At 41.8% G+C, this 27,394-nt stretch overlaps 2 protein-coding genes across 4 annotated transcripts in view; one reads left to right on the top strand and one right to left on the bottom strand.

The window, feature by feature from the left end:
- The first annotated feature begins 113 nt into the window (after nucleotides 1–113).
- On the top strand, nucleotides 114–15,988 carry TCP11L1 (t-complex 11 like 1). Of its 2 annotated transcripts, none has more exons than XM_030484987.1 (10): nucleotides 114–296; nucleotides 3,799–3,964; nucleotides 6,519–6,651; nucleotides 9,220–9,340; nucleotides 9,894–10,114; nucleotides 10,855–10,991; nucleotides 11,426–11,622; nucleotides 11,986–12,167; nucleotides 12,828–13,000; nucleotides 13,208–15,988. In XM_030484987.1, the coding sequence occupies exons 2-10, from the start codon at nucleotides 3,811–3,813 to the stop codon at nucleotides 13,441–13,443; spliced, it is 1,554 nt and encodes a 517-aa protein (XP_030340847.1). In that variant the 5' UTR covers nucleotides 114–296; nucleotides 3,799–3,810; the 3' UTR covers nucleotides 13,444–15,988. The 2 variants fall into 2 exon arrangements, with proteins under 2 accessions (XP_030340847.1, XP_030340849.1); XM_030484989.1 differs by lacking the exon at nucleotides 114–296 and adding an exon at nucleotides 368–397 and having other exon boundaries at nucleotides 13,208–13,620.
- Nucleotides 15,989–16,045: 57 nt separating this feature from the next.
- The window catches only part of CSTF3 (cleavage stimulation factor subunit 3), a 51,720-nt gene continuing 40,371 nt past the window's right edge, over nucleotides 16,046–27,394 (bottom strand). The window contains exons 12-21 of one of the 2 annotated variants that reach the window (XM_030484985.1): nucleotides 26,903–27,019; nucleotides 25,692–25,766; nucleotides 24,214–24,357; nucleotides 24,017–24,119; nucleotides 22,231–22,300; nucleotides 20,733–20,928; nucleotides 19,131–19,284; nucleotides 18,661–18,755; nucleotides 18,490–18,550; nucleotides 16,776–17,468 (exon numbers count right to left, since the gene is read on the bottom strand). In XM_030484985.1, the coding sequence (XP_030340845.1) occupies nucleotides 17,266–17,468; nucleotides 18,490–18,550; nucleotides 18,661–18,755; nucleotides 19,131–19,284; nucleotides 20,733–20,928; nucleotides 22,231–22,300; nucleotides 24,017–24,119; nucleotides 24,214–24,357; nucleotides 25,692–25,766; nucleotides 26,903–27,019 (1,218 nt within the window). In that variant the 3' untranslated portion in view covers nucleotides 16,776–17,265. Of the gene's footprint in view, nucleotides 17,469–18,489; nucleotides 18,551–18,660; nucleotides 18,756–19,130; nucleotides 19,285–20,732; nucleotides 20,929–22,230; nucleotides 22,301–24,016; nucleotides 24,120–24,213; nucleotides 24,358–25,691; nucleotides 25,767–26,902; nucleotides 27,020–27,394 lie in introns of both variants that reach the window. The other variant, XM_030484986.1, reaches the window with a different exon arrangement.

Here is a 27,394-nt window from a genome sequence, read left to right as displayed (position 1 = left end):
ACCCCCTTCCCCCCACAACGCAGCGGTAACCCAGCACACCGCGCCCCCGGACCCACGCTGTGGGGCTTATCCCGCCCCGACGCGCTGAGGGGCGGTGATTCCTCGCCCCGCCCCGGCGCGGAGGGGCGGGGAGCCGCCGGGCCGGGCCGGGGCCTGGGCAGCCGCTGCGGCCCGCCCCTGCGCTGGGGCCGCGCCTCGGGCCCAGCCTCGCAGCGCCGGCCGGCAGGAGCGAGGGGGGCCGGACGCCCGCCCGCCCGCCCCGTTACAGCCGGAGGCTGCGGCTCCTCAGAGCGGCGGTAAGGAGGCGGTGGCGGCGTGGCTGGGCCCCGGGTGGCAGCGCAGTCCTGAGGCGGCGGCGGTGGGAGGCCGTCGGGCGTCCGTTAGGCCTGGAGCGGCGGAGAGGGCCCCGGGCCCGGCGCAGCCGCGGGCGGCGGCTGCTGCCGGGGCCTGTTCGCTGGAGTGCAGTGCAGGCCGAAGGAGGCTGTTGCCTCCCCAGTGTTGCTGTGCCGCGGCCGTTCGGCGTCTGGACAAACACCCCCCGGCTGCACGCCGGGGCCCGTTTTCCGTGTGGCAGCTGCTGCCAACCCCCGGGCCGGGCAGTGCGGGGAGAGCGCGGAGCCCGGGTGGACGCCGTGCAGCAAAATCGGTGCCCGGCGCTCGGGAGGGTGCGGGGCTGGGAGGTTAACGCTGCTGCGGTGATACCGTGACGGTGCCTTCCTTGCGAGCTCGCTCTCTGGTAGACCCTGCTGATGGGCCGGGACTTGGAGGGCAGTACACGGAACAGGTTGTAGGTAGGGGAAATGGTAGAAGTCCATAAGCATCCCTTTGAATGTGGAAGAGGGACGGAAGAGCTGAGGTGCAGCTTGCCTTATGGTGGATTGTGAGGGAAAGTAGGTTGTGATGTGGTGGGAGAACAGAAGGAAGGGGAGAGAGTTAAGTGTTGGAACCAAGCTTGAAGAAAAGTGGCCTTCGGGGTGCATGTGCTTGGCCTGAAGGTAAGGGAGTTGTCAGATGTCACCTCATACAGAGCAGCTGAGCCACACTTGAAGGAGGAGCTGCTTCAATCTTGTGTGTGCTCCACGTGAAGTTTGTTTAATGTTGGTGTGCCTCAGATGATTTGAGGAACTTTGATTAAAAGAACCTGTGGAAATATTTTGTTTAAATTTTAATTTGCTGGGTTTTCTCTTGCACTTCTGTTTTTATTAAAAATAAAGCGCTGAGCAGTAGACTTTGTTCCGTTAAGAGTCAGAATTGTTTCTGTGAAAGAAGAGATGATGATCATGCTTTTGGAAGAGGTATTGTCAAGCTTATTTACCCAGTGGAAAGAGGATGTGTTCTAGATGTGTTCCAGCAAATAACAGCAGTAGTCCAGCAGAAAAGAGCAGATGATTGCAGACTAGACAACTAAGCCAACACGGGTGGCTGTTCACCTCAGCTGCTGAGCAGCCATTTGGTAGAACAGTCCAGGAGTTCTCGTACCCACTTTCCACAGCTGAAACAGGACTCGTTTTTTAGACGAATCGTAATTAAATGAAATGGTTGGGTTTGAGACTGTAGCTCTTGGTCTGCCACTTTATGGAATGCGATACTTTAGGATGTAGCCTGCATGGTAGGAATGGTGGCCTGGTGGGCAAAGCAGGGAGTAGTAATCATGGGGCTGATTATTGTCTTGTTCCTGTCATTTACCTTCTGTGAGTCCTCAAGCAACTTAATGCATGCCTCAATTTCCCCTCTGTAAGTAAGATATATACTTTTGTAAGGGCAGTGAGGAGAAGGTGCAGTGAGAAATTGCAAGGTACTGTGAAGTGTCATGTGCATTAAAGACCTAAGTGGGTCTTAGTTGAGCCATCTTTGTGCTTCAGATTTTGACTTCAGGAGAATGCTTTGTGGAAGAGAACGGATAGGAAGAACAACCCTCTAGTGTGGTTGAATGAATGTGGAAGGTTTTATGGAAATTCAACAACACGTTTCCTTCCTTTGTTTAACCAGTCCTATCTTTCATTTTCTATTGCAGCTGCTGCTGTGATCTTTTCTGTTAGCTGCTCCTTTATTAACAGAGCTTCTTGTCCTCTTGCTGCTAGAGTAACATACCTTTTGCAGTAACATACCTTTTGTCTGTGAGACCGGAGATCCACTTCTCCTGGAGCGCATCAGTGGTTTCCCACTTGCATGCTGGATTGGGTGGCTTGTATTACACCTAGCTGGAGGATCTCCCTGCCTTAGTTAAAAGCGAGTGACAGTGCCAAGTGCTTGCTTGTCCCAGTTGGGATTGCCTGCCTTTGTGAAGGGGGATGATCAAGCATTTGGACTAGGGACATCAGTGACTGTTGCAGCTGGAGGTGTGGCTAATATACGGTTCTGACAACACCTGTACTGATGTCTTGGTTTTCATGTGTAATTTATCCCATGCTTTATATGCTCTATTTTCTTTTCTGAAGCAGAAATCATCCAGTGCTGTGGACAAGCGTTGCGTATTGTTGTGTATCTCATGCAAGACGATGATCCTGAGTCATTGCTGTAGAACAAAACCATTTCTTACATGCACTGAGCTTTCCAGCTGTCCTCTAGAATCACATTGGTGCAATCAATTTGAGCACTGATGGAACAGGGTTACTTATTACAGCTCTTGTATGAAAAGAAAAGAATCTGTGCTGCGCCTTTTATTTCTATACTGTTGCTTGCTTATGCTGCATCCTCCTCAGTGTAGTCTTTGAAGCTGCAAGTATGTTTAACTCTCTTGCTGAGAGCTTGTTTCTTTCCAGTTTGGAAAGTGGGAATGGTGGGATGCTGGCTGAAAGAGGACAGTGATGGTGTTCCAGGCGCTTTCCTTTTTTATTTGAAAGGCACGCTCTTCCTGACTTCCCCCTTCACAGAACGTGAAAGTTATTTAATTCAGTTAGAGACGTTGTATGCTCTCTAGTAGATTTTTGTAAAACTGAAGTCTGAACTGTAGGTTCCTGTAGGATGGAGAGTTTTCAATGGGAAGATGTGCAAATTACGCCCATCGGAGGGAAAGCTGAACATGAAATAAGTGAAGATAATGAACAGTGAGACATGCTTTTTTAATGGTCATTTTTGCAGTGTAACTTTGGGTACACTGCTGGTATCTGTGATGTAATAGAAATATTATTTAATATCTAATGTTTAATAAATACTTAAAATACTAGAGCTATGTACCGTACTGTTGTAATGTTTTGTTTGTTTGCTTTTTAAATGCATAAATCATGACTCTTGCATGGAATGAAAACATGGCAGTAGAATTTTACATTAATTAAACTCTGCTCCTTTTCCTGCTTCTTAACGGTTTTGGATTGCTCAGAGTGAAAACTTCTAAGTTCTGAGCAGTTGGGGCAGACCATAGTTCGGGGGTATGTTACATTCAGAAAGATTTATCATTTTGTAGTAGGGAAATGTCTCATCTGGCATATCTTTTTGTAAAACGTGTTTTTAATAGGGTGTTTTCACTGCTTTCATAAGCAGTGCTAAGAAAGAAAATTACTTTCTCATCTGTATGTGTTATGGCAAGGGAACAGTTTCAGACTTTTGAGAACTTGCTGGGAATGGAGATTAAGGAAATGGTAGTTGTATTGAAAGCATCCCGTTTTGTGTAAGATGGGAAGTGAGTCATTGAGTCCAGGTCCCCTACCATTATATGGGAATGACATCATATAATCCCTCATGAGAATTCCTTTTTTCTTAATTTTTTCTTAATCAAGAGAACTCCTGGTGATATTTCCTCACTCAGCCGTGTCAGAAAATGCTTATTCATTCCCTTTTTCATCTTTTCTTTTTGAAAAGAACCAACTGAAAATGTCTCAGAATCCTGACAAGCCACCATCAAGTGAAGAAAAGTCGAGTGGTTTGGAGGATGGTCGAGAGGAGAGCTTGGACAACCCGGATCAGTCTGTCAGAAAAAGAATACGACAGAGTTCTTTAGGATCACACAGAGATGCTACACCGAAGTGTAAGCAAAACTGCTTTATGAAAAAGACTTTGAAACTGTTTGCAACACCTTTCTCCCCATTTTTAGTACTTAGTTGTACACAATAACCATGTTGCTCTGAGCCATGTATACCTTTGCACGTCTGCACTCATGGAAGGGATAAGCACAACTAAGCACAACTCCAGTATGTTCCAGCTAACCTGTCACTGCTGTTTGCATTATCAGCTGAACCTTCTGGATTGGTGCAGCAGCCTCTGTTTCTACCGAAGGGCAAGGAAGGCTGTTTTCAACAAAGTAATGTCTTGTCATCCCCCTCCTAATGCAGACAGACAGTTGTATATTTAATCCTAATACTACTTCTAGTGTCAAGCAAGACTGCATGTTTTAAGTTTATTCCTAGGGCATATTTGTCTTTGTCATTTAGCTTTTGACATGAGGAGCTGGATGCACTATGGTTACCAATTATTTCTAGCAAATCTATAGATAAAAGCAAGGCGAAGTTTTCTGGTCCCAGGGATTCAATTCAAAGAGGCAGAGTTGCTCAGATAACTAGTTCCAAGTTACTGCAGAGAGTGTCTCAGCAGGTAATATTTTATTTGTTGCATTCCTTTTATTTTTTTAATGGTCTGCATTACTACTTGAGGTTTAGTGTTGTGTTTAGTGACATGTTACACAGAGATGTTCTGAGGGAGTTTATGTTCTTATAACTTGCTGGTTGCCTGATAGGAAATGAGTTGTATGTGTGGAGAGATAGCACAGTCTTGCACCACACTGTACCACAAAGAAGTCGTGGGTCTCAAGCCCTCCCCTTTTGTAAGGGAGCAGATATATTAGGAGGAAGAAGTACCATGATTTAAGAGCATTCTTTGGAAAATGAAAGAGCCTTAGCTTTTAGTGCATCCTCTGCTAGGGTGAAGTCATTTGGCAGTCAGACAAGAGCACTCCCATTCAGCTGTGAACTTTGTTGTCCTGCTGGTTCTCAGAATATCTATCCTTACTGTGTTCCCAGAGTCACTGTGCAAGATTAAGCTGCAAGTTGAAGGAAATGAGGGTTTGAGAGGGCTGCACAAAACGAGCAAGATATGAATGAAGAAATACCACATTGGAGCCACACAGTATATACTTGGAGCAGCTGAGTGGCAGACAAGTGATGGACAGTTACTCTTAAAGGATTTATTCTATGTTATACTAGCTTAAGTCCAGTCAAACTGGATTATCAAATGAGGTGGTCATGATAGTTTGCCTAAGACATATCGCAGTGACCCCAGCCTGTGAAGATCTCTGGTTGATTTCTTCCATTTTGGGAATTAGTATGTTGTTCCTTTGCCAGGACTCTAGTTGAAGTGAATGAACTATGGAAAGGAATTGATCCATTAGGGCAATTCTGCTGTGGCTCTTTCCCCCTGTCCTTCCACTCCACCAGATGTTTTCTGGGGAAGCCGAGGTGAACCTTGCCATTCTTGTCTGTGTCACCTGAGGACACCAATGCTTTAACCTTCTCCTTTTCTTCAAATACCTGGACCAGGGAAGAGCTGCAGTGCTTCTCCTGACATTTGGCAAGGCACTGCAGGGCACCCCCCTACACTGCTTCACTGATGCTAGCACAGCTGGGAGGAACCTTTACCACAAAGAATCAGTGGCAACAGGTTTCAGTTGGCTTCAGTGGGGATGGGATTACTCCCCTAACCAGCATGGCCTTACACCTGTGGCACCTTCTCTGCCTTTATGTGTCACTTCCTGTGCTACAGCCATGCCATTAGTGTCCCAGGAGGATGGTGTATACTCCAGAACAATTAGAAGCCATAATTCCCAGTGCAAATTAAGTTTTCTGAAACTGTCCCTCTTCTACCTTTTAGATTTCTACAGTCAGCCACTCCTTTGTATCTCCTGCCTAATGAAAACTGACCTGTTTTTTCATGTTTAGAGCTTACTCCTACTTGCTTGCATGCCTCAGGGCCTAATTTGCAGCTGCTTGCCCATCCTTGTCAGTCCCAAATGCCTGCCAGAGGAGTCTTGATGTCCTTTTTCTGGGGGAGAAGAAAAAGAGTTTGGAAAAGTGCCTGTTGCACTGGAAGTAGCGAAAATAATTAGCTACTAGTGTGTTATTGCTTAATGTTAATGGTGGTTTGCTTGCCAGCTACTTTAGAGATGAAGTCACTTCCTTGAAAAATATAACATTGAAATGGCAACATCAGCATAATAATTGAGGAAATAGTGGGGTGAAAATACTAGTATTTTTAATGATTTCTTCCTACACTGTGGAGGAAGATGCTAAGATACTAGTAAGCAGTCCTGAAGAAGTGGGGGTTTGGGTGTGGGGGTTTTGGGGTGTTTTTTTTTAGAGAGCTTGACAGAACTTGGAAGCAATTGATATACTGAGCCTAGAATATCAACTGAGGTTCACTCCTCTGTTTTCTGTAGTACTGCAAACTGTGTCATTCCCAGCTCGGAAGGGAAGGAAAGAAGAATCAAGTGTCTCTCTCTACTGTCAAGAAGGCGGAAAGGGTCCAAAAGTATTAGCAGACTTTTTTCCATAGAGTTTTATAGGTAACTGACAGTTTCATTTATGTTGCAGCTAGTCCTCCTCGGCCTGTGTCAATAGAGGAGCTCATGGAAACAGCTAAGGGGGTAACCAACATGGCATTAGCACACGAAATTGTTGTTAATGGAGACTTCCAGATAAAACCAGCTGAATTACCAGAACACAGGTAAGATTGTTACCAAATAGATACATAAATGAAATTTGCATTTGTAGAACTACAGAACAGCTCTAGTGGATCAGGTAAAGGCTCTGGCTAGTATCTTAGTATCATAAGGAGGAGGTGGTAATTGTGCAGTTCTGCTTCCCCAGAAATGTGTGCGTGTGAAAGGAGTAACTGTTTGGGCACAAATCCCAGGGTGCTGGGGTTTCTCTTGGTGTCCCCTTGTCCTAGGAGTCTGAGACAGCAGTCTTATGAATACCCAAGTCTAGCTGCAGAATGCAGGTGGTGCTCTCAGCATTTCTGAAGCTTTCATTCACTGCCTGTGGCAGTAAGATGAAATGCTGAACATTTTATCTTTTCCTGTCAGTTTCTCCAGGGATTTTTGGGAAGAGATTCCTATGTTTTATCAGGTTAGTCCTTGCTCATTTTAAGTTTGAAGTCTTTCCTTCTCTGTCTGACCTACAGTAATCCTGTCCCCTGCTGAAAGGGAGAACAGAAGCCGCCTGGATGTCTGGTCACATATTGGCTAGCGTAGTTGACCCAGACCTATCTACAGATGCTTCGTGTGCTGTATGTTCTTTCACACACACAGGGATGTGGCTGCCCATGTTTCCTGGGTTGATTTGTGAGAGTGAGTGCACATTTCATGGAAGGAGGTTGGTCCACATTGAAACCAGTGTTGTCTGTAGGTGTCTATGTTTGAGAGAGAGACCTCAGAGCACGCTACCTTCATGGGTGCTGCAGAAGAATATGCTACAGATGGCTCTTAGAAGACTGGCATTGCTTGTCCTCTATAGAAATTGGTCATTCTGAGACAAAAGGTCTGATGCCCATCTCCACCAAAATACAGTGATGGTGGTTCTCATGAACATCAGTAATGAGAGGATGTTGCTTGGAACTTGAATTGTCCCTGCCTGAAAAGGCAGTAATGGGAACAGTCTTGTCTTCCTTTCTCACCTGGGCTGTTGCTGTCTTTCCAATGTGCCAGTGGTGTTTTATTAATGGCTGTGGACTGCTGAACAATAGCAACCAAAGAAAATGTGCTCATGCTATCAAATACACTGAACGTCATGGCCCCAGCAGGAATTGCCTTTGAGTAAGGGTGGAATGGAGTGGATGAGGGTCTTTGCTATGCATTCTTCACTTGTTTCAGCCTCTGAGTTGGTAGGAAATGGAATGGTGGCCTCCTCAAATGCTGAGGACAAACAACATGTAACTGAGCTGGCACATGACACTAGATACCGTTGTTGTCCATGAAGACTCATATATCTTTTAGAGCTCAAGTAGTGATTTGATCTGTCTTCTCAGCACTGTCTGTCAGTGTGTGCCTTGTCTGTTGTTAGACAGACCCTGTTTTGCTGCCTTATTTGCAGGTCATGTGGCCCTATTAACTAGGAGCTGCCTTGAGTAGGGAAAGTATGCCCGAGGTGTGCTAAGCTCCTTCTCCCCACTCTGCCTTATCTTCTCTGTCTCAGCATCTTTTTGTGTAACTTCCATCAGGCGTTCTCTGCGCTGCAGCTGATGGCTGAGAATAAATGCTTCATCTAAAGTCCCAGTTAAGAGGGTGCTGTTGTATTCAGTGTCTGCTGCTGCTCTGTGTTCGTTCAGATGGATTTCTCATGGGAAAATGTGCTGTGATAGTGGATAATTTTTCTGGTATGCCTCAGTGCCATAAAATTGATCTCAGCATTTTTCAGGGAAGAAGGATTTTAGCATGTTTTATTTTTTCCATCCTTTCTTGTGAATGTCTCAGGCTTAGAGTCCCCTGCAGCTTGAATGTATGTGTAGACATGTGGTTGGAGGAAGCAGCTTGTGACTGTATTTGCAGTTGTAGGTGCTGCCAGTAGAGCACATGGTGGCTGCCCTCAGAGGGCCACAGGGCATAAAGGCCTCTGGGGGCTGCCTGAACCTCAGCACCGCAGAGTCAGAGCCTTGGGAACCTGCTGCGTGTTGTGAGCTTCTTCTGTGTTGAAGTTAAACCTGGTGTGAACAGCAGCCTGCTGGCTGAAAAGGAGTAACTTTCAGTGTTCTGGATTAGGAATTGGTGGTGAAGCATTAGACTTATTTTTTTAAACAAACGGACTGGGCCTGTATCTCAGAGTAGTTGCAATATCTACGCATTGAAATGTAGAAGCTTTTGTGTCAGGGAAGTTACTCCCTTTCTGTTTACTTAATGAATTTTCCTTAGAACTGCATTTACTTAGTGAGGCTCCTGAAAGTAACAGGAATACTGGTTCTCTGGTCTTTTGAAGACAAACATTTGTGATCTCTCTTCTTCCCATTGTTTAGTTTAGAGGTAGCATGTGATAGATATTTGCAAGGATTTTAATTTGTAGCTACTTCTGCTTGTATGTAAACCTTTAGTAAGATACAAGCCATCCCGAAACCTGTGTCCAGTTTTTCTCGCTTTTCTGCGTAACTTAAAATGACAGATCTCTTCTCTGTTGATCACCATATATTCATTATTACACTGTATTCATATTATTATCTGCTGTTCTTCAGGAGCTGCAGGTTATCTTTGTAAGGTGGTGCAGAGACAAGTATTGTTTATTAACTGGTTATATTTACCCACAGCTTAGAAAAAAAAGTAAGAGATATTGTGCATAAAGCTTTCTGGGACTGTCTGGAAGCTCAGCTAAAGGAAGATCCACCGACCTATGACCATGCAATTAAACTACTGGGAGAAATTAAAGAGGTAAGATTACGTGATATCAAGGGAAATTACTGAATTAGAGTAGCTGCGTTGATTCGAATGAGCACAAGTGGTTGAAGTTTGGCTTTTCATGAAGGACTTCCTTAATCTTTTTCACTACTGTATCATTATCTGTGAACATAACATATGAGCTGTATAACCCCAGAGGAGAAATTTGAATGTAAAAACAAATGCAAAATGATGTAAGAGGATTAAAAGGAAAGTAAAACTAGTTTCATCATTTCAAGCTTCCTTCATATTATGACTCTGGTATTAGTTACGGAATAAATGAGGAGCCCCAACACTGGGCCGACAGAACCAAGCACAAGTTTTAAGTATGATCTGTACTACAAAGTATTTACCATTTAGAAACTTCAGTATCATACAGAGTGAGGGGAAACATTTGGAGTTGGTGAATGGTTGGTTAAAAAAAGAAAAAAAATCCACTTGTAAAGGGCAATTAGTTTAAATAAAAAGTGGTTCAGTAACTGTTTTGATCCTTGTAGTAGTCTTTGATATGTAGAACTAATGGACTGTTAAAAACTTTCCATTTCAGAATCTCCTGTCTTTCTTGTTGCCTGGTCATACTAGACTGAGAAGCCAGATTACGGAAGTTCTTGATCTGGATTTGATAAAACAGGAGGCAGAAAATGGGGCCCTTGACATTGCTAAGTTGGTGGAATTTGTTATTGGAATGATGGGGACTCTCTGTGCTCCAGCTCGAGATGAAGAAATTAAGAAACTGAAAGACATTAATGAAATAGTTCCTCTGTTCAGGTACTGAAACGGTATTGACCAATCCCATTGAGAGTGCCTTCAATAATTTTATATGGGAGGGGGTGTGTGTGGGGGGGGGGTGTCCAGCAGGGCAACCTGCAAATCTCTGTAGGAAAAGGGAGTGATAGGGATATAGTTGTGGGTGTGAAGTGGAGAGATGCTCCAGAGGTCTTTAACAAGGACCAACTTTGTTCTGGTGAATTGGAGTATTTGTCTGGCTCCCGCATGTCACTGAAGGACATTTTCTTAAATGCCAAATGCATATAAGCTGTAAAATAGCAGGTGAATGGGCAGTTCGTATCGGAATGAATATTAACAGCAGAAGCGGGGGGGGAAGAACCAGCAATAGGAAAAAGGTGTTATTGTTCTCCAACCAGTTCATCCTTTCCCCTCAATTGGAGCTCTCTCTTCTGCTACCCAAAGGCTGTTGCTCTGGCACTGTATTCTCAGCTGAACAGTCCCTTCCCTTTTCTCCTCCCCTTTCCCCTTCCCTTCCCAAAGTTAGTAAATTCCATGGAGGCATTCTTACAGGAGACCAAGATTTATTTCCCACTTTGAACAGACACACGCACACACATGCTTGCTCCAGCTCTGTCTGATGCTCTTACATTGCTAAGCACCCTGTTAATGTTCTCCATGCATGTTTCTGCTCTTCCCTTACACAGTCTGTAATAAATCTTGTAAATAGTACCTCTTAAACATCTGCAGCCTTCAATAACTTTTTCTGTTTGTTTGTTTAGAGCCATTTTCTCTGTGTTAGACCTAATGAAAATGGATATGGCAAACTTCGCTGTCACTAGTATTAGGCCAAAATTAATGCAGCAGTCTGCTGAATATGAAAGAAAGAAGTTTCAGGAGTTTCTTGAGAAACGGCCAAGTATGACTTTGTTCCTTTCTTTCTTCCCCTCTGCCCTCCCAGTGAACTGCATGCTTTTGCTTGTACATCATGAGAAGAAACCAGATTTTTTATAAGTTCTAGATTTCATATGGTAAATGACAGCTTGTGCCCCAAAACTGTGGTTTGACAAAATCTGCCAGAACAACGGTTCTGCACTTCGTACACTGCAGTTTAATTTCATTTCAGTACCATGTAGGGCATAACTACCTGGCATCATCGCACCTCTGATTTCCTGTAGCTATGTGGTTTTAATTGTTTTAGATGTTCTGCTTAATGCAGTAAGTGAAATGCATGTCAATAACTGATATCATGGGTATTAGTAACTAATGGGATTATTTGGAAATTATTGGTGGAGAAACCTAACTTTGAAAAGGAATTTTCTTAACAAGATTTTTTTTCCCCCTACTTTGCAGATTCTTTAGACCTTGTCACAAGGTGGTTGCAAGAAGCAGCAGATGATCTTGCCAAGCTGAGATGTAAAATGTTGCCTCCCCACTGTAGTAGCGATGGTGCCACTGGTGGAGCTTCTGCCTTGTGCTCCACTGCTGTGCAAAATCAGGCCTATCTGAACCTCCTGAAGTGGGACCATGTGAACAGGCCTTTCCCAGAAGTAGGTATTTAACAGAAAAACGCATTTCTGTGCTTGTTCTACTTCTCTCTTTCTGGGATATAACAGAAGCTTGTTTGGATTTGTAGCCTTGTAAAAAGTACAATACTAAAACATTTATCTCTTGATTGAGAGCTCTTGTCGCTCTTCTAATAGGTGCTGCTTTTTCAGCATTGAAACTTACTTATTTGAAAAAGAGGAGTTAAGTCTTTTCATTTTGTTCCTGTTACTTGCCTGCTGAGCACACGTTGCTCTTTTCTGTGTCTTTGTCTCGCTGTCACTGCTGTGGCTAGGTGGGAATTGCAGTGTCACATCACAGCCCAGTATGCTGACTTCACCATATGCTGGCTTCCTCATTCTTTGCAGACGGTGCTAATGGACCAGACCCGCTTTCAGGAAATACAGCTGGAGCTGGAGCAGTGCCTTTTGACTGGGACAGTCCTTCTGGTCACCTTCAGTGCAGCAGGCCCGGCACTCGCTGATATGCCTGGATTTGCTGAGAAAATCAAAACCATTGTCAAGGTGCTGCTGACAGGAATCCATCTGCCGTGAGTACTGAACAGTCCTCCTTACACAGGCATTGGCGTAGCTGTTCTCACCCTAGTAAATCATCCGTTTAAGCCTCTTTCTGGCTGCAGAATACGTCAGAGGAAGTGATGAGGGCTTTTTATGAGCCCAGGCTGACAGTTTTTATTCCGTGTACTCACACAGAACCATCTTTTCTTGCTGTGTTCTTTTATGACCTGTAAGTGCTCCTTTTTTCAGAGTATGTTTTCCTTGATGCCTAGTTGGCACATGAGAGCACCAGCAGCTAACCATGCTCACCCTTTGGGCCAGGCTCCTTCAAGAACTGAGTCTGGCACAGTAAGCTGCTTGCAGATATAGAGTGATTGCTGTACACATTATGGGTTGATAACTGGTTTTTGCATTAGAACTGTATGCGTAGGCACAAAGTCAGCTCTTTTTTGTCTGGATTGTTCAGGCTGGACATCTTCAATGCTGTCTATTCTACCTCCTGGTTTTATATCTCAACTTTATTTTTCATATATATACACACATATATATAAAACGTATTATTCTTTACAGTTCTGGATTACGCTTCTTTCATTACATAAGGCAACTGTAATTGGATAGTTTATTTTTTAAAGAATGGGAAAAAAGGCAGCTAATTCCTGTAGTTCAGTAACGCTCTGCTCCACGTTCTCCAGCTCTTTTAACCTGAAGGAATCTCTGGCTACCACGGGTGAGAAGGTGTGTGCTGAAGTCAACACCTGCCTCTCCCAGCATGGCTTCACACCGCTCTCAGCTGAGCGAGAGACTGTACTTAAAGGACAAATCCAAGCAGTGGCCAACTCGGATAACACCATATGCAAGCTAATAGGTATGCTTGGACAAAACCACTCTGTTCTCACGTGACCACTTGTCTGTCTTTGTGCATCTGTTGGTGGCATGACATGCATGGTTCCTCATTTAATCAGCTTCAAATGCTTGTTTGCTATGTTCAGGCTTTCTGTATTTTACATGAGATTTCATTATTTCTAATTGACTCTTTTGAAAACAAACCAAACCCTTGGTCCAATTTTTCCAGATTCTAGAATTCAAAAGTTTCTGGAGAGTTACCTGGCATCTAGTCACCAGAAATCATTGCCTGCTGTTCCTGGAGGACTGGGCCCTATTCAAAGAGAGCTGGAAGAGATCGCTGTCAAGTATGTTCGTCTTGTCAACTACAACAAAATGGTCTTCAGCCCTTACTATGATGCAGTCCTTGGCAAAATACTGACTAAAGAAGAATACCAACTTGCAGGGAAATCAGAAGAATCCTAAAACCAGTTTATATGCTACCAGTACAATATTGTCAGCTATTTTAAACACTTGCACCAATATTTGTCTAGGCAAACAGCTTCCCATGTAAATACTGGTTCCTTTTAATTCACTAGTGATGACTATGAGGAAAATACCTGAGATCCAAAAGGGGTTCTGAAATAAATGATGAGAGAGAGATGCATTTTTAATGTAAGTATGCAACCTGGGGGGGGATGTCTTGGTAGTTTTCTGGCTGCAATTTTTAAGCTGGTGCTAAATAGGACAAGTTTAAGAACCAAACTTTGTATTTAAGTAAGTGGCTCATTTTAGGGCATTTTACTCTAATTTACTGTGAATTTAGTTTAATTAATCCAGAGCAGATTAGCTATGGCCTTTCCCAGAAGGGGTGATTTGGCTTTAAAAAAAAATAAATCTTAAAGACTTAAGAAAGCTAAAATTCTGCATAAGGGAAACTTTAAGAGGCAAAAGACAAAGCCAAACAGCACTTTATTGTAACATTGTGGTTAGTGTGGTAGGCTACTAGTTTTTTCTGCATTTTACTGCATTTCTAATAGCATTTTTTTGCTGTTTACCTGCAGATGTTACACAAGACGTAATATATTTTTGTAGCAAATTTTCTGGTTATTGGGTAACTGTCCTCTGCTATGTACAGTACTTCCAAAGGTGGCAATCTTATAGATTGCAGCTGTATTTATCTCTTGTAAAGACTTCAGAAGGGCAGAGCTAAAATGTTTTGATAAAAGTGGCATTTCTTACCTTTTTTTTTTTTTTGCTAGTTTACTCCTTTTTATGTGAAATACTAATTTTCAAGGGAATCTTTGTCATTTTCAGAAGGCAGATTTCAAGTGTGTGAAACTTTAGGCTGAAAATTTTACTTGTTTTTTTAAAACTACAACTGGAGATGGTTGCATATTCAATCACGTCTTCAAAAATATCCAGGAAGTGCAGAGCACTGTTGGAAGTATCAATGATTTTAATGTACTGTGAGAAGTGAATGATTTACTGATAGCTTGAATACACAGGGAATATTTTCATTAGAAGATTTTTTTTTTTCACTTTGTAGAGGTGTTCTTGAAACTTAAAACAATGGTAGGTCTTGAATTGAATTAGCTACATGTTGTATAGAGGAGCATTCACAGAGGAGCTCAATGATCTTACAGCCTTCCTGTGATTTCAAACTCAGCCAGGAGGGAAGTACATTTGGAATTTTCCTCTGGTTGAGCACTACGCTGTGCTACAGTCATCAAAATTTGATGATCTTATGAAAGCCAAGTTCATAGTTATAAACAGTAAGTATCCCAAGTACTACTGGACTAGCCAAAATAGAATGTGCTGGTGTCTTAAAAGCCACAAAACCAACAAGTTATGTAAAATAAAGAGGGCCTTTTATTGTTCACATCCAAGTTCATTTTATCAATCAAAATAATAAAACTTCTAGGAGGAAGCACTTGATCATGAATCAGCGCTGATGTTTCCCTTTCCAGTTTTCCTTTAATTGTCAGTGTGGATATGCCAGTTTCCTTTAAGTATCAGTGCACTGACTTTGAGTTTGGAGGAAGGTGGGTTAAGTAAGACCTTTTATTCCATGTTAGCCTATGCAACTATAAACCAAATCTTTTTTCATTCATTACAAACCCTGTTCCCCAAGGGAAAAACCCCACCAAAGCCCTGTAAGAGATCAGCAGCTCAAATTATTTTTCTTTTGGCTAAAGTTATTCGGATAGTAAAATGTAATCTGTCTTTGATAACTCAAAAATGAGTAGGTTTGGTTAGCCAGAAAAATAAGTTCTGAGTAGGTTTTTGGTGTGGTCTATTTCATTGTCTGAATCAGCACAGGATACTACAGAGGTCTTCAAGATCGCTGCATCTGCTTACAGTACTTTGTTGTTAGTACAGGATCCACCTCAAAATACAGCCTATAGCTCTGCAGCTCCAACAAGGTAATTCAGTTGTCCGCGTAATGAAAGAGCTACCAGAAATGTTATTGCTAGAGATAAATAACCAAGACAAAGCTGTTTTCATTTTTGTTATATGAGAGTTGCAGAAATTATACATTGCTGCTGTTTTTTTATATTTTAGCATTGTCTAGAAGCTGCCTTTAAAGGCCCCTGTGGAATTATGCATACTACAGAAATTCAGATGCTGTAGGGGATGATCTCCAGGATGGGGGGAGGAACAACATAGTGGTGAAACAGTATACTTAGAAAAGCCTTTGAAAAGTAGAATGAATGGGACTGCATTATAGGTAGATAAAATTGTACTTGCTCAATCCAGGCGATGGCTGCTCCCACTTGAGGAATTCAGGGTCCAGATGTCCATGATGATCAGCTCCTGCTTACTCTGCCATCGAAGCACGGACTGTGCTGCAGGCTCGATGCAGTAAGTCCCAGCTCTCATCACAGCAGGGGTTTGATCCTAAGGCTTCATGTAGACAGAGGTGCAGTACCTGCTGCTGGCTCCAGTTTCACCTTTGGGGGTACAGGCAGTGGGAATGGGTGCCTCGGTGAGTGGTGGGTGTTGTGGGTCTTACAGCAGTAAAGATCTAGAGACACAAATACATGCCCGTGAGTGCAAATCAGCTTAGTGGTTTTGGTTTTTTTACTGAGAGTGGTTGACAAATAGTTTCTCTACATCCTCTTTAAAAGAAATAGGGAGATATGATTAAGTGGCAAAGCAAAAAAGAAATTCTGTGACTGGTAAGGCCAGACATTACCTCCATGGCAATGTAGTTCTGTGGTTACACATAGGCTGTTTCACCTTTTAGTCCAGTAGACGGGAGCACTGACTGGTGTCATCTCTGCTGCTGGTGGTGGGAATGTCTTTCAACTTGTCTGGGTGTCTGAATGTCCTGTAGTCCACAGGGATTCTTAAGGTCTCAGCACGATGAGTGCAGTTCTGAATAGCCTGTTACAAGTTAAAAATCTACAGTATGCATAGAAACTGCTTCAGAAGTTCATATAGTGGTTTTGTTAGCTTGTTTGATAATACCAGGTTAAACTGTGTAGCTAATATATTAACATTTAGCTTTGTACCTTAAGTGGAAGACCAATGCAGTTATCCAGGAACAGACTGTGTGAGCTAGTACTCCTGGACAATCCACATTAGAAATACGTACCCAGTTTGTCTTACGATGCTGTCTTCTTTAAACAGTCATGGAATTAAAAGCAAAAGTATACTGTATCCTCTAGAAAAATGGAAAAAAAAGCTAATTCTAATATGTATGCTCTGATCAATTTCCTGTGATGGTCTTAATAACATTGCTTTTGAAGTGGCTGAGTCATATTTAAGAAGTAACTTGTTGTGTTTGAATAAAACCAGAATGAGGCATGACATTATGGATATCCTTTTATTTTAAAGGAATGTTTCTTTCCATTTTCAACTACAAAACAGATTCCATACATTCTGCCATAAATAAAAATGAACAATAAGGCAGGAACTACATGAACAAACTGAGAACAACTGTTTTCCAGAAAATGTGAATTAAAAATGCTTCACAAGTATAAGCCATCCAGTTTTTAAAATAAAACTGTTGAAAACCCACCAGATCTCAAGTGGTAGATGTGAACACCCTTGAAGAACAAAATGCAGTTTTGACATTTTGCACTTCTGGTTCTGAAAACCTTGATTTGTTCAGAGCACATTCTAAGGTTGTTCTGGCTGTTTTCGGATCAAGAACCATAGGGGAAAAGAGGCACCACAGTAACAAAACCATTTTCAAGATTTACTTTTGTTTGCAGCTGTCCCTTTTAAATGCTTGACTTTTAAGAGACTGACGGACTCAATGCAAGTCTTTGTCTATCACAGTAGAACTCCAAACTTGTTTCACCGGATTCGCTTTTGCTGTCGTGCTCTGTAAATGTCATGTACAGGGGGAACTACAGATCCTTTCTCCTCATCATCGTCAGAATCCTCGTGTGGCCTCTTAACGGCCTTGCTGAGCATAGCGTTGTTTTCCACAGGTCCATTGCCTTCCACAGCTATTTCAGGTAGGCCTCCGGTAATTATCCGCACAGCTTCATCAACAGCTGCAGAAAGAGAAAAGGATTCATTTCATTTGTGAAACTTAACTTCTCCAATTAGAAGTAAGCATGTGAACAGGGACACCAAGATTGATACGTTGTGGAGATTTCTGGAATATGAGACATTTTCCTACCCTGTTCTCCCATAAATATTAAGAATTAAGTCCTGACTGTGGAAAACTCCGAGCTATGGCAAGCACTAATTACAAAGTAAATGCTGCTGCTTCAGCTCGAGACCTCCCTTTACACAAGAACTGAGGTCATTTGCAAGCTTAATAAAAGAGGAAAGCCTGCTGGGGAAACAGCGTAACTAGTTCATGATTCATCAGAAAGTATGCATACATAGCAAGTCAGTTCTGCTTATCAACAAAGAGGGCTTCAAAAATTTCATGTATAATTTCAATAGATGTTTTATTTTCACTCTAAAAGAAATTAAATCCCAGCTTGCTTTCTCTCTGATCATTTGCTCTTGAAACTAACGGGGGGGGGGGGGGGGGGAAGTGGTATATTATCTGTCACAATTTACATGAAGCCTAGAGTATGGATCCGTCCTGGTTTTATGTTTCAGAACTCCACCTCTTCTGTACAAGCTCAGAAAACACTGCTCTTGAATTGTTCTCAAGCACCCCAGCAATGTGCATTCAGAGTTACGCCTTCCAATGAACTCCCCGTACTGCAGATGTGTAATTTAATGCCACAGTTACAGTGCTGCTACAAATAACACCTTGCTTCTTTTAAAGGATATTCTGAAAATCTTTATTTCTTTCTTTTAATGGTTACCACCAGAATATTATTAAAGTAGAAGCTGGTGATTTTCAGCTTTTTGACTTCTTGATCTTCCCACAGTTAAATGTACAAATGTCTCGATGTAGATTCCAACCTACAAATGCAGCCAATTCAACAGTACACTCTTAAATAATAATTATACACCTGTAAATGAGGTCTGGGTTTTAGACAGCAATATTCATATGTAAAACAAAGTCATATGCAGCACTATCACAGACTCCAGAGCCAACAAATAACTTACTGTCTGGCAGTTTGCATCTTCTAAAGATCTCCATGAGCTCATCCACTTGAACAAAGGGACCCTGATTTGTTACCAAAAAAAAAAGAAAGATTATTTTCCATGGAGTGATACACACTGTGGTGGTGTCAAAACAGAATCTCTTCTACAGTTTGAGAATTTATTAAAACAAACCTGAAAGCAAACAGGAGGTGGCAGAAGCTTCATGAGAACTACAGCTGCTGGTGGAACAGGAAACACACCGCCTGGGACGGGATGTAAACCTGGAGCTGAGGAAAGAAAAACTATGAAGGCAATGCAAGACAGCTAGACCTGAACTGCTTTAGCAGCACTATTATTTGATGCAAATAATTACTACCCTGTCACACTTGCCTCTGCTAATTACGTAATGGTTAGTCAGTGATCTGAAGTCTACAGGCAGTGTGTATAACTGCTTATTACCATTTACCAGACCCCAAACTACTTGTACTTATTCCCATGTGACCTTAGTATTAAGTAAAATATATTTGCCTTTAGCAATCCAATTAAATAACAGCCTCAAATTTAAGTACATGTTTGGGTGACTGAAGACTAGGAAAGTCTGTGATTAGTTTTGCTAGGTTAATAACTTGCTGCCAGGTGAAATAAAACCCCATCTGACTTACGTGCTAAGTGTCGTGGCTGAAATGGAATCATTTGTTGAGTGTCCGGTTTTGGATATTCGGGTTTTCTGTCCACCTCATCTTTGAGAACAGGCACGATGGAAGGTGCAACCACAGGGTCTGGAATTACAGCTGCCAGCTTGGCACGAGAGACGTCCTGTGAAAGCCAATGAGAGAGCCCTGAGCTTGGCAGGATGTGTGTTTAAATGACAGAACGAAACTAGACCAGGCGTTTATTTGTACTCTGTCAATTCATTGCAAGTTCAGATGTCCTCTTAGAAGACCATCTGGACAAAACTTGCATGTTTTCATCAAACATTTTAGTCTTACAGTGTCCCAGCTGGGAGTGGAAACACTTGTTACTGAATGGGACTATGTCATTATTGAGTGGCTCCTGGGTTTTGGGTTTAAAAGATTTAGGTGAACAGGTGCAGACCACTAGGCCTTCATAGCTATCACTTCTCCCTCATTTCATTCCCTAGCTTGCTTTAGCTGGAAAAGAAATAAAGCATAAGGCAGTCAGCAGGCATGCAAAGCATCAGTTCAAAGAGGATTATATTTTGGCATGTTACAAGCAACAGAAATCAGCCCAAGGGCTGAATGCTCTTGGGAACATGCCACCTCGCATGCATTTAGCAAGATGTACTCTCACTTCAAAATAACTTTGTCCTGATCACGTTAAAAGTATTCAGTGGCTCAATGTGACTCTTGTTTCCACCTATCAGATTATTTTACAACTGTGTGAAGACCAACGATTCAGCTGCTTTTCTAACCTTGACTTCTGTATTCTTCAAAAATTACTTTTCTGTGTAAGAAAAACAGAAGCCGAGGCTTTATGCTTCTGAGACATGCAGGCTCTCTTCCTGGTCATGCCAATGGGAAACAGCAGTTCCTCAACAGAGCTGTTTTTGTTTGTCTGACAGACTGGTTAACGTCATGCTTAAAAAACTTAATAAAATAAACATTTTGTTCTGTTCTAGTGGTTTTCCAAAGTGTTATTTATAGCCTTCCACAGGACTAAAATAGTAGGTAAAATACACGTGGTCAGAAATGAGATGGGAGACCACCAGATACATGTGTCTGGCCTAGACTTCCAATTCTGAATAGCAGCACCAAAGCACTTAGCCATAGAGAACAACTGAAGAAAAGCAAGCAGCCACTGATCCCTGGTAATTTTCCTCAGGCACCTGCAGCAGCTACTGGGACTGCAGTATGTTTGGTTTGATACAGTTCTCAAAAAGTGAGCAGTGTTTTCATACAGATGACCTGATTCTACAAACTTCCAAAAGACGTCTGTTTTTTGAAGGAGCTCAGGTTTTAGTCAAGAGGAGGCCCGTAGCTGCATGGGGATGGCATTTACCCATGGACCTCTCCACAGGAAGATGACAGGTAAATATGAACACATGAAGTTAATCATGTTCCTTGCTGCTTTCTGCCTCTGGCCAGCAATGCTCAACAAGACAAGGAGGAGGAGGCATATCAGGCCTGCTCGACCTGCTTTTCTATCAAGGGAAAAAAAGTCAGGCAAGTCTTAAACAAGGAATTGCTTAAGTTTGCCAGGACTGAAAAGAGCAACAGTACAATTAAGTGTTCTTATCCACTTACCTTATATCCAAGGGCCTTCAGTTCACTAGCAGAGCAAGGGTACAAATCCATGAATTTGTACCTGTCTACCAGCAGAGCTGTTTCTTTACCCTCATATTCTTCCTTGAATGCTGTAAACCTCCGTTTTTCCACTTTCAGTATACTAGCCAGATCACCAATGTTACTTTCAAAAGCTAAAAACCGAGCCCAGATTTCCCTGTAAAACAACAGATAAACAGACAGCTGCTGAAGGAGGAAGAATCACTGATCACAGCCCAATTAAAAAACACATGAGAGGAAAGATTCAAAGGAGGCAGTCGGGGAACATGTGAGCACTTCTATTACTTCATTTAGATGCATCTGTAAGATGTGTTACCTTCCCAGGGCCTTATACATTTCTGTAAAACTTTCCATCTAGTGGATCATAAAGGACTTGGTTATGATAAGGGAAGGACTACTGGTGTGACTTCAGCCTTTGAGGTAAGCTGTCACTGTCAACGCAAGATGCACAAATAGGCTTCTCTCCTCCTGCTACACAGGATTTCACTCTGATCCTGCTATGTGAAGGACTTTTCAATATAGATTGTGATTTCGTTCATCTGCACACACTAGCATAGTGTAGCAGGCAAGAGCAATGCCCTCTAGCACAACAGGCAGCACTTTGGAATTTTACATAGCCCAAAATATATATAGTTATTGCTCATTTCTCTGTGGAAAAATCTCATCTGTACCTTAAGCAACATCTGACCATATTTCTGGACTTGATTCAACTTCCATTTTAGCTTTGGAGTTTACCTTTGAAGAAGATTCACCTTTCAAATTCTAGGTTTTTCCTCGCTTTTAAAATGGACATAAAAATATTCCTCATAAAAGGTAAGAACTGAAGTACAAAGTGAATGTGAACAGCAGTGCAACATCCAATTCCTTAGTTTTGATGCCTGTGTCTACCAGAATAATACTGGTGAACACTTGGACTGCAAAGGGTTTGGTAAGCATTTTTTCAGAGAAATAAGTTTAGCAAGTAGTAATGAAAGTGTGGCGGTGAGTGGTTAATCCAAGTCTTTCCTGGGTCTTTCCCTGTTTCGTGTTCAGCTGTCTGGGAGCCACTCAGATTCTCCTCAATAGATTCCTGACTTGCCTTCTCTAACAGAGATGATGTTCTTGACTTCCTCTCCCCATCTATCTAAAGCATCTCTGGTGAGTGATACACGTCATCAGCCACGCCACCTGCTCAGACCGCTGCATCCTTACTGTGCAGGAGGCTTTTGCACTCTATCCTCAACAATTCTGTGACAACGAGGTTTTAAACTCAGTAAATTGATGAATTTCTCTGCAAGTGGAATAGGGACTTCCACGAATCTGTCACAGTTGTTGCTATTTTACACAGCATGAAGAGGGGAAGGAACATCTGCACCTAATTTTGTCCTGCTGTTCATGTTTCTAATTTCTTTGGGATGTTTGTAGTTGAAAGGGGTTATGTATCTTTTTTAGTGTAGTGAAACTACTTTTGCAGACATACCCAGATTTCTCAGGTGGAAGGCTCCCTGAAGTTAAAACACGTTCAAACAGAACCCTTGTATTATTGTCCTCTTTAAAAATAGAAAGAAAAAAGAAAATCACACTGAGTAAAATATATTAAAGGCAATTTAAAATCATGTCCATTCAAAGAAATGCACATTGGATTAAATATAAGGCTGACATTTTGATACCTGGATTTGAAGTTCAGTAAAGTAGAAAGAAAGTCTGAACTTAAAACTTTGCCAATGTTAAATTCTACTGTGAAGTTGTTATTTGAAAGTCTATTTTTGTTGGTAGCCACAAACCCATCCTAACACAGGTTCTTTTATAACAGCACAGCTATTCCTTGGTATTTTTTCAGGATCTTTGGGCTTTTTCCCATTTTCGGTAATTACAGCAGCTTATCTTGGTAATTTAAAATTTGGCATTTCAATTCATTACTCCCCTTTTAAATGAGGGCAATAGTAATGTACTTGTATATTCCTTGGAAGTCCTCCCAAAAGTATAAGACCTGGTTGGTGGTTTTGGCCTTAAACCTGCTGGCTTCTGCCCTGTGTCTTGAGTGTTTTGCCATTTCTTATATTTACAGGAGTTCAGAGACCAATTTTCTTGTTTTTCAGTAAAGTCAGCTGGGTTGCTGAGACACAGCAATACACTGGCAAATCTTAAGGTAATTTTTCCCAATGGAAATCTATGGAAAGGCATTGCAAATATTCATGTAGACCTGAAATAATTTCTTGCAAAATTAAATATACTTTGACTTGACAAAGATCTCTGTTTATAGCTCACAGAACTAAAAAAAAAGCTTTCAATCTGTTCAAACTTTTAGAGCCTGAAAAAAACAAAGGTCCTGCAGTCTGATAAGGGAGATTCATGTGTCCGGTGCCTGCAGAATGCACCAGGAGGTCCAGAAAATCCCACAGCAGAGTTACCTGCAGCCACTGCTCGCTCCAGCTGCATGGTTGTAATAAAACCCAGACGGTGCTACACCTCTGTGTAACGTTACAAATACTGAGCCATAGTACTGAATACTTGACAAAATACCTGAAGGAACCTGAAAATCTAATGGGTACGTGGCAGACAGGACTGAGCGGAGGAAGAGCCTGGGATGAACAACTCATCTCTAACTCCCCATGAAACGAGGACCAGGACAGTTCCACAGGAAGGTCTCTGCCAGCCCCTGCTCCCCACAAGAGCGCAGGCTTCTTACATCACTGTGAACACCTGCATCAGAGAATCCCACAGAGGGACCTTCCACCACCTCCACCACCCCCTGCCCAACTGCTGCTGTGCCCATGCCCTGCTCTTTGCATCCAAACCAGTTCTCCAGCAACTTCCAAGCAGGACTGATATTAACAATATTGCTTTTACATCCTGCTCATCTCATCTGTTTGACGAGAACAAGTTTACATTAATTCCAGTCAGGACCAACTAATCCCTCACTCCTCTCCTGCTGATTTTAGTCTCCTATAGAACTTTTTCTTCAGGATTTAGATTTCTCAGTGTACTTCCCACTGTTCACAACAGATGCTGTTGAACTGCTGCAGTGCAAGTAGTGAGTTACAGTTTGGAAAGTTCGCTCTCCTCTATTTGGTAGGGTCAAGATCTAATGTCACTGTACTTCTGGAACTTCAGAAAGGACAAAACAGGAGATTTGGTTTTCAAATTAATTGCTGAGTTTCATGAAGAGGTTTCACTGCTCCTCAAGAAGAATTAAAACTAATTCTTTCAACTCACAAAGAAGACAGATGAATGCTTCATCGGATCTCTCAAAGCTTAAAACTTACCATTAAGGTGAGAAAGGTAGTCGATATATGCCAGTACATATTCTGGAATGTCCCCGTATTTTTTCAGTCCTAGCTCAAATATCTTAAAGGCCACAGACTTATCCTGCAAACATTAAAGAAAAAAAACATTGTTGGCTTCAGTGAGCTACACATCCTCCTGACACTGCTTTACTATCAAATTGAGCATCTATGATTACCTTACTACAATAATACTCCATTAAAGCTGCTGTAACGTAGACGTGATGGCGGGTCCGGGCATCCTCTCTTGCTTTCTTAAATATCATTCTTCCAGATTTTATGCCTTCTGCTCGCCTTGCAAATTTCATATATTGGATATAGACCTAAGGTGCACATTAACGTTTATATAGCATCAGTCCTGACTATGAATATAGAAATATAGAAACTAGAATATAAGAGTTCTTTACTATAGCTGAAATATCTACTCACAAAACACAGCTAAAAAGTCATAACAGAAACAAGACTCCACTGTGCCTCTGTGGTGTTCTGCTAGAATTCTGAGGCACAGCTTTTTATATACTTTTTTTTTTTTAATGGCATATACCCAAGAGTGATCCCCTGAAACGCCAACAGTTAATACACAGATTTTTCAAGGATGGGGAGGGAAGGAGATGAATGTAATTTACGTAAAGTGGTGCCTTCAGGAAACTAGAGGCTTACTGTAAAAACTGTAACTTTCCAATGAAGTTAAGACACCCATAAGGCTAAAAAACAGCCAAAAGGCCTGATGAAGCATTTTACTGTACATTATACAATCAAAGACACAAATCATTCTGTCTACAGATATTTACATCTGATCAAGGAAATAATGAGCGTGCTGTTTAATTCAGTGACCAATTTGTGATCTGCATTTCTTTGGGATTTAACTTTCCTTCACTCTGAATTAGGCCACAAATAAGAGCATTTTCAAATAGGAGGAACTGGTACATCGTTTCTCAGAAAATGTGCAGTTGGGAAGCATTGTGATGTGTCTTTAATGACTAGAAAGCGTCAGTAAATGGACACCTGTCCTCTGACACTGACCTGTTGTTTAATTTTAGACCTCAGACCTTCTTCTTCCTTCTCACGCATTGTCATGTCTATTTATAAGCTGAATAATGTTCTGAGGGCAGGTCACTTCTCACACCATTTGTTCTGTGCTACCACAGCTGGCACTACAGACAATGTTGTTTATCATAGACGTAAGGAGCTGTACAGCAATACTCCTTGATACTCATATGGTGCATTACAAATTTATATGCAAACTACATGTACACAGGATGATGTATTTCAGTGTAGGGAGGACAACAGGCAAAAGCAATGTGCTTTTAATCAGTGAAGGGGCAAAGTGCAATTTTATTTGAGCCAAAAAAACACACACTAATTCTTACGAGCCATATCACGACATCTTTAATATCTTATATCTTCATTGCTTGTTTTAAAAGATTTTCCAAAAGAGAGAGGACAAAACCGCACATGACTTGGTGTATCTAAGTGGGTTAAAGGCTATAATAAATCACCCTTGCTGAAATGTTAATCTAATTCTGTCATCTCAGCACACCTGCTCAATCACCCCATGACCCAATGAACTCCTGCAAGTACTTCCCCATTATTCGCGTGCACTCAAGTGACTATCAGTGCAAATGTGGAAAATCTCAGTGCTAACAGGTCGTCTTACCAGAGTGGGATCAATGTCTTCAATAGCCAGGAGCCGGTTATATATGCTGTGTACTTTCTCATACTTCATTCGACTCTAAGTAAATAGAAAGGAAATACAGACTGTTTGGTAACACAAATCACCTGTGAGAATGCAAAAATCAATCTGAAGAAAAACCTGCAATATTTCTGTTCCCTTTTCCCCCCAGTTGAACACTATGTCAGTCCATTTATTCGGCTGCATTTTCTGTCTCGTGCAGTCATTTCTTTACTTCCCACATTAATTTCTCACTAGTGCTTATGTACATGCTTTTCATAAGAGTCTCTGAAGTCTTTTTCTAATTTACTAATACTGCAGCAGAACTGGGATTGCAGGTGTTTGGGATAATAAGACTGTTTCCTTTACCTCTATCTAAAAGTAACATGCAGAGAGCTAGGAAAACCCCTTTCTTCCCTCTACAACCTACACATTTCAAATAATCCATTCTGTTCCCTGCCAGCTGCAGCCCTCCAAGGTGTATTGTGCAACCTTAAAAAGCCTAAATAGCCAGTACACTCAGGATTCAAGGGCTGCACTGAAAGCCAAGGAAAGCTTTTCTTTTAAGGGCAAAGGTTTGTGTTTTGGTTTTTTTTGCTGCTGTCCTCAGGATCCTCCAGCAAAGACTCTTCCATGTTATGAGAAGTGGGCAAAATATATCCTGCAGAGGACTCCACAGTCCTCATCTGATCATTGGAAAATGGCCTCTATTCCTGATGGCTCATGTGCAAACCCAACCACTGTCGAGGCATTATTACTCATTAGGGAGGCTGCGCAGCAAGGTGGTAGCCTGGGTAAAGAGACTTCTCAAGAATACCTCCCATCTTCCATCACAGCCATACAAACACTAAACCCCTAAGAATTAGACAGGAAAGGTGTTCTTTATCCCCATTTTAAAAGTGAGGAAGCCGATGCTCCGGTAAACGCAAATCTATCAGGCTTTCGAGCTCATAGCAATTCGAAAAATATAGGCAATATTTAAGTAGAAAGACAGTAGATTTTCAAAAATTTTGCAACGCATACTATGGACTTTTCCTCTCCATTTTGTCTCAGAAACACTGAAAGAGATTATGGCTAGAAGAATCAGTAAATTACTTCCGTAGACTTCTGCGTATTCAGTATGTTTCAAATAGATGACATTATCAATGGGAGATGTCTTTGGGTTTTAACATCAGTACATCACTATTTTTGCTCACCTCTTCATAATCTGCATATGCAAAATAAAGAAGCATATTCTTCTTTAATAAAGTGCTGATCGCTCTTTCATAAATATTAGCAGCCTCATCACTGAAAAGTTTAGCATTGTTCATGTCCTGTTATAAAATAAGTATAATATAATTGTTCAGCATCTATGACAATGAAGGCCAATCTATGGAATATCTTCTGTGTGTGACAAGTCCCAGTGAACTTCCATGCAGTGCTCCAATAAAGAGATAACATCTCCCCAGTACTTAAAGAATCACAAAGTCAGGCCAAAACCCACCCCCAGACCTAAAACCAGTCAACATTGAAATAGTTCTTCATAATTCTTATCTCAAATGCAAATATTTTTATTTCTTAAAAGAGCTCCAATTTTAAAATCCTGGACAGCTAATGGTGCTAAGTGTTTTTCACACCCCCCTAGTTAGTTCTTAGATATGTGAAGAAAAATTAACAGTACAGCATGTTGAAGGAATGAAGTAAGAAAG

Source organism: Strigops habroptila, chromosome 4, assembly GCF_004027225.2.
Source record: "Strigops habroptila isolate Jane chromosome 4, bStrHab1.2.pri, whole genome shotgun sequence".
Lineage (NCBI taxonomy): Eukaryota > Metazoa > Chordata > Aves > Psittaciformes > Psittacidae > Strigops > Strigops habroptila.
This window is presented reverse-complemented; position numbering and strand designations above follow the sequence as displayed.

Coding starts and splice junctions, on each gene's coding strand:
- TCP11L1 (XM_030484987.1), top strand. CDS start 3,811: ATGTCTCAGAATCCTGACAAGCCACCATCAAGTGAAGAAAAGTCGAGT. Junction 9,341..9,893: donor TACTGGGAGAAATTAAAGAG/GTAAGATTACGT, acceptor TTTCCATTTCAG/AATCTCCTGTCTTTCTTGTT. Junction 10,115..10,854: donor GAAATAGTTCCTCTGTTCAG/GTACTGAAACGG, acceptor TTGTTTGTTTAG/AGCCATTTTCTCTGTGTTAG.